This window comes from Setaria viridis, chromosome 7 (genome assembly GCF_005286985.2).
Source record: "Setaria viridis chromosome 7, Setaria_viridis_v4.0, whole genome shotgun sequence".
NCBI classification, from domain to species: domain Eukaryota; kingdom Viridiplantae; phylum Streptophyta; class Magnoliopsida; order Poales; family Poaceae; genus Setaria; species Setaria viridis.
The window spans coordinates 29,231,501-29,238,221 of NC_048269.2; the positions used below are offsets into that span (position 1 = coordinate 29,231,501).

Genomic DNA, 6,721 nt, shown 5'->3' on the forward strand with positions numbered 1-6,721 from the left:
AGACATGGGGGCGTGGAAAGCGTTGCCGACAGGGCCCATGGCCGACGTCAGCGTGTCCCTGTTCGTTCCGGGAGGTGATGCTTTTCTTTGGTGAGCGGAATTCCTTCTCGATGGGGTTCATGTGGACAAGCAAACTGATCTGGTTCAGGCTCGTAGTTCAAAATTTTGGATGGGTCTTTGTTCCACAGTTTTATTATAGATTTTTCAGTCTTTCACCATTTTGAATGGTCTGTATTTTTCCAATCCGTTTAAGGCCATGTTTAGTTACTCCCAAATTCCCAACTTTGACACTATGCAAAAATAAGATTCCCCATCACATCAAACTTGCGGTACATGCATGGAGTACTAAATGTAGACGAAATCAAAAACTAATTGCACAGTTTTGTTGTACTTTGCGAGACGAATCTTTTGAGCCTAATTAGTCAATGTTTGGACAATAATTCACAAATACAAACGAAACGCTACAGTGTCGCATTTATGGCAAGATGTCAATTTTGCCACTCCCAAGTTGGAAACTAAACGAGGCCTAAAAAGCTTGTGTGCGACAGAGAGAGGGAGGAGCTCCGAATTCTAGAGCAGTCCTTGTTCATCTGTTATTCACATTTATTAGCACAGCACGTACACTATTTCAGCAGCACTATGTCAATGAATATTTAGGGGGTGTTTGTAAGCACTCCACTCAAAAAAACAACTCCACTTCACCAACTCCATCCTGTTGCAGCTCCACTTCACTAACTTCATGAAAACATGGAGGTGTTTATACGTGTTTAGCTGATTGCAGTGTTCTAACTCCAGAAACATGAGGACTTGTTGTTAATAGATCCATATGTCATTCTCTTCTCTTTTCTCCTCCGTCCCCTTTGTCGGTGTTTTATACCCGGCAACCTACCGATAGGTACCCGAACTCGAAGGTAAAAGCGAGGACACAGGACATGGATTTATACAGATTCGGGCCACCAGAGTAGTATAATACCCTACGTCCTGTTTGGTGTGTTGTATATTGCACCCTGCGCTTGGACGTTGTGTAGCCTAATTGTTAGCTATTGATGATGATTCTGAGCTCCCGATCTAGGTACCCCTGCCCTCCATTATATACTCAGGGAGCAGGATTACTAGTCGGTTACAAGATAAGAGTACTAGTAGGATTACATAGTACGAGTTCTAGTAGAATTAAAGATGAATTCTAGTAGGAGTCTTCTTCTTCCTTCCTTGTGGGTACTAGGATCTATCCCTAAGTTCCAGTAGAAGTCTATCTTCTTCCTTACTTGAGGGTACTGGGAATTTATCCCTGACACCCTTCCTTGCGCTGGTAGTCTATTTTACCAAAATGATTGTAGACTTTTGTCCCAAATCCACATGACCAATCACCGCAGCAATTTTTGGGCAATCTGTACGTGGCACCAAAATGTGAAATTGATGCAATTAACACATGGAAAAATTAAGAAGAGAATCAGTGAAACATTACCGCAAACACGGAGATGGTGTCGTCGTCGCCCGCATCCTCCCCACTGGTGGCACTTGGCCATGCGGTGCACCTCCATTGGAAGCCGCGCCGCCAAAATCCCTCTCCCCCCGATCCGCCATCCTCTATCACCAGCTGCGTGCGGCGCCCCCGAAGTTGTGTAACTAGTGCTAACAGTGGGTAAATAACGTCCAACTTCATGATGAGATCTGAAACTGTATTTTTGGAGTATTTTTTAAGGTACTCCAAGGAAAAACGTGGATCTACCCTAGCTGGAGCTGAACGTGTTCGATAGGAAATTTTGTGGGGTTGGTAGAGTGGAGCAGTTTTTTCTAAAGTGGAGTGCTGCTAAACACCCTCTTAACCGATCTTGAAGCAGTTGGTGAATCTACACTTCCATAACAGCTCTCTCCATGAATTACTAAGTGCGCCCCCCCTTGAAAGATTGGGAATTAGCGACCGTTATACAGTGCTTCTTAGATCACTATAGCTACAGCGTTTGTAAGATTGTTGTGTGGCTGTCATCCTAGTAGCGGTTCGTTAGAAGTACCACATTATCTCATAAAGGTCATTTATTTTCTTAAAAAAACTTACAAGTTTTGTTATCCTGTACCTAGGGTTTTAAATTGTAAAAGCTTTTATAGATATATAATTTTGCTATGTATTTAGGCATGACGTATACATCGAAGTAAATAATAAAAAAGTCATATACCTTCACGAAGCATTCAAGATGTCCACGAAGCGGAGAATACAGGTCAGATAAGCACACCAGATATTCAGCGATGGATCCGGTACCAATCCAGCCAAAAGTCAGGAGACAACGAAGTGGATGATAGCTCCATCGTGCACTGTTGAAACACGGAGGGAGAATCCGTATCCATCGATCCGCACCACTCGTGGGCCCATTGCCGTACTCGCCGAGCCCGCACCACAGGTCAGTCCATCTGGAAGAGGCCAAGAGCTAGGTAGCCAGCAGCATTTTGTTGTGCGTGAACGCCAAACGTTCCGAACACGATGTGGTTGTACCCACCACACATTGCGCATAGACGAGCCCGCTCACCAGCAGGCAGAAAACAAACAGGCAATGTGACATGACACCCTGAACTTGGACAAGCTAAAGCTAGTTTTCCCCTGGGCGCCGGCGGGACCGCAGAGCACCTAATGATTTCACCAATAATCAGCACCGCTAACCGAATACCATACTCCTTCCTGACAAACCAAACCGATCATCTTCAAACCCCCACAGGGGCAGGCCCGGGGAATCTCGATCGACGACAGCTCACGGCCAGCAAATCAAGGCGATTCCGTACACGAAACGAGCCCTGGCCGTACGCACGGATCCACGGGCACACACAAGCTGTTATAGGAGATGGCGACGGCATGCCAGACAAAAGCTAAGCTAAAGGTAAGGTAAAAGCTGACCCCGGGATTCCGTGCGCGCGCCCTATTTTGTCCGTACGGGAACGCAGAGGCCGTGTGGGCCGGCAACGAGGAAGGCGCGAGAGGGATGGTGATGATGCGGGCCGCGGTGTTCGCTTCGCCCGGGGAAAAGGGATGGGCGCTTGCATGGCCACCGGTTGGTTAGGTCGGCCACCAGGTTCTAATGTTACATGGATCGCATGGGCTCAACCCAATCCACCAGAGAGACAGTAGCTGGGCTTGGGCCATTTATTATTGCTCGGCCTGAACAAGAAAACGTCGCATCTGAACGTCTGATAAGCACAAATTTCTATCAACATAGGAGCAAGTAAGAAGGAAAAAAAAAGAAGAGAAACAGCGCCTATCTCACGCTACACAGTACAGCACGCACTCTCCACTTGCGCTTGTGTTTCAACGCCACTGTTTTCAAGCCGTCGTCGTCTTCCTGTTCGAGAGCTTTCATTCACGCATGCATGCACCTGTTGCTGACACGGGGGGTCAAGGTCAACCCTTTCAAGCTCGACGGTCCGCACGCTAAGCCCCCCGCGCGCGTTCAAGTCAATCATCCCGGCCTGCGCTGCCACGGATTTCAAAGGGGTTGATAGGGCCACTCCTGAGACGGCCGGCGGAGCCTCAGCTAGCTCGATCTCGCCAGCTGCGTGTGTAGCAGTGGTCGCACCTGGCCAGCTACCGATCGAGACTGCCTGTCCGTTTCAGAGTCCTCTCTCCAGATTCCTCTCTCAGTCCCGTTTGGGAGAAACAGGTTTACTCGAAACACGAGACGAGAGAGAGTTTTCCCTGGTTTTGGTCGGTTTTCGCGGTCCATGTACATCTTCCATCGCTCTCGTCACATTCAAGATCTTGCTTGACGCCTTCTTTTTTTGTTTTTAATCTCGAGGTGAAAATTTCCAGACCTGCTGGTTGATTCAAAAGGAGATTTTGGATTCGATCATTGAACCCGGCAGGGGAGGGGGGGACATTCGGAAACAGGAGGAGGGAAACTGCAGGTTGAATCGAGAATACAGTTTCAGTCAGAATGCTGGGGTGTACTAGAAATCAGGGAGAGGGTCGAACCTGCAGGTTGTGGCTTAACACTCAAGATTTCAGAGTTGTGGTGAAATTACTTGCTTTATTCGGTCTCCTCGTTGGGGTTTGCAAAGGATAGGCACTCAAGATCTCGGCGTCGGCGTGAAAGTTTGAATCGAAAAGGGGAATGCGGAGTGAATCCGGTCGCCAGCATTCGGGAAGACAAGCATAATCATTCCTGCTCGCTGAATAGAGTAGACAGATTCAGAAAGTCGTTTGCTCTCGTCAGATGAAGGTTCTGTGCTTGACAGTTGCCACCCCATTTGTAACACGAGGTGAAATTTCCAGGCGTGCTGTTTGAATCAAAAGGCGAAACCTGTTGATCGGCACAGAATCCGCGGCGGCCTATCGTAGGAATTCGGAAAGGATTCACACCGAAGATCGGGCAGACGATGCTCAGGATGCAACCCGGCCGATCACCAGGGATTCAGAAGCAGGATCGAACCTGCAGTTGCAGGTCAGGCCCTGGATTAGCACAAAGATTCGTGGAAGTTGGCAAGCGCTATGCGGTCTCGTCGTTGCGGGGATTTGGCAATGCTTGACGCTCCAGATGGAAAGGGAAAAGTTTGAATCCGATCGCCAACATTCAGAAAGAGGATTATAAAGAGAAAAATGTTTTCGCGTCGCCGTGAAAAATGTGTGATCGGCCACGAGTTTCTTAACTCGTGCTTTTTGCCACGCGCTACCTGGTCCGTCTGACTGAGTATTACTGATGGAATCAACTTTACTCTTCGCAAAATGTGGGCTTTACTTTTACTTTAAGTTAGGACCGAATTGATTGATTCCCTTACCTTCTTTGGCAACAGATCGCTCTGCCTCTCTCCACTGATAGGCCGTGATGGATCTGGACCGGGTCAGAATTCCCGCGATAAAAAAACTAGTACATGTAGGCATTCGAAATTTTGCATTCGGTTCACGTACACGGCAACATCTGGGCGGCCGCCTGCCCTGACCCACGTCAACCTTTTGCTGCGTGGCTGACCCCCTCTCCAATCCAGTATTCCAGTATGTATCGGCTCCAACCGACTCATCCGGAAAATCATTTCTCCTTTTTACCGGAAAAAAAATATTTGGCCCTCCCCCAGCCATGCATTTTTTTAAAAAAACAAATTTTGATTAAATTTGGAAAATTTCATGCTATTGGTCCCTCCTAACAACTCCGCCACTTCAAAATTCAAATAACACACCGTAGCTGCATGCATACAAACCGGGTACCGTTGCAACTGGGTTGGGTTGGGTTGGGTTGGGTTGGGCCGGACCCGACAGGACGGTCAGAGGCCTATCTGCCTGCCCGTTTGCCTCATTGCCTGTCAACGAAACGAAACACGGGTCAAGGATTGGACGACACGAGCGTGGTGTCCCAATCATCTGATATTCCTGACGCTCCATACGTTGACCACTCATCACCCCCCATATATACCCCACCCCCATCCCCACCCTTGACACACACACATCCTGCTCCGAGCGAAGCGACTGCCAGGCGATTCGCATTCCTTCTCCATTGCCAACCCACTCGACGGTCCAAGACACACTCAACTCAACCGGTCGAGCTCATCCTCTCGGGTCGCCGGCCGGCATGAACTGGAAGCGGAAGAGCTTCGGCAGGGGCAGCGAGGCGATGCGGGAGCGGCTGATCCAGCAGCAGGAGGAGGGAGGGTGCGTGCCGCGGGGGTGCGTGGCGGTGGTGGTGGGCGGGGACGAGGAGCCGGAGGAGCGGGTTGTGGTGGACGTGCGCGCGCTCGCGCAGCCCTGCGTCCGGGCGCTGCTGGAGATGGCGGAGCGCGAGTTCGGCTACGCCCAGAAGGGCGTGCTGCGGATCCCCTGCGCCGCCGACGAGTTCCGCCGCGCCGTCGCCGCCGACAGCCACCGGTGCACCAGGCGGTAGAGACGCAGCCGGTGAGTCGTGTGCGTACGTACATGGTGGTGTATATGTGTCGCTCGATCGTGTCGCCGATCTGTGCAGCCAGCGATCCACTCGATCGATCGATCTCAGCAACGACCTCACTTACATAGAGACATGGACAGTAGCTAGGCCAGGATGCAGGCATCAGTGCTTTTCTCTCTTAAGCTTTTTTGATGACGATGATGATGAATTTCTTCTTCCAAGTGTTAAAATCGGCAACAGTTTTTCTCTCTCTCTAGATGTTGTTTTAGCAGTAGTTTTGGGATGCAGCCATTCATCGGTAGTGCTTGTATACTTTTTTTTTTCAAAAACGATGATGATGATGAGCTTGCAGCAAGTGTGTTGGAATTGGGAACAGTTTACTTGTCATCGTCAAACGAAAGCGCTGCTGATCAATTCTCTCCGTTGCCTTTGCGTGAGTTTGGATTCTTTGAAACGCTTCTGGTTTCGTGCATCGTTAATGCAAATTCGGCCCTCGCCGCGTGCGCGTTCCGTCTTTGCCGGCCAAGATTTGCTCGTTCCCAGGATGATTCCTCCATGACGCTGACAGTACTGTATCCGCTTTAATTCGTGTGGACGTAACGTAACCGGGGCGTGTGTGAGCGGAGAGCTGATTAAGCGCCGCAGACCTTTCGTTCGCAGGATCGGGACTGATCGGTACCGTCACGTACGCACGAGGGATCCGTATCCTACGCTTATCCCATCGATCCAAGCGGTAGCAGTGCTACGCACTGGTCAAGGCCTGCATCGCCATCGATGACGAACGGCATGCCTGGGATCGACTGCGGCGTTAGTTTATACTGTGTGCAACTGCTTCGATTCGACGTCACCACTCTAAAGAAAGCACATCC

The 6,721-nt window shown here is 49.8% G+C and overlaps 1 protein-coding gene across 1 annotated transcript; it reads left to right on the forward strand.

The window, feature by feature from the left end:
- The first annotated feature begins 5,427 nt into the window (after nt 1-5,427).
- Nucleotides 5,428-6,218, forward strand: LOC140223350 (auxin-responsive protein SAUR32-like). The gene has a single exon (XM_072295044.1). It carries the CDS (start codon nt 5,544-5,546, stop codon nt 5,850-5,852), a length of 309 nt encoding a protein of 102 aa, XP_072151145.1. The 5' UTR covers nt 5,428-5,543; the 3' UTR covers nt 5,853-6,218.
- Nucleotides 6,219-6,721: the final 503 nt, after the last annotated feature.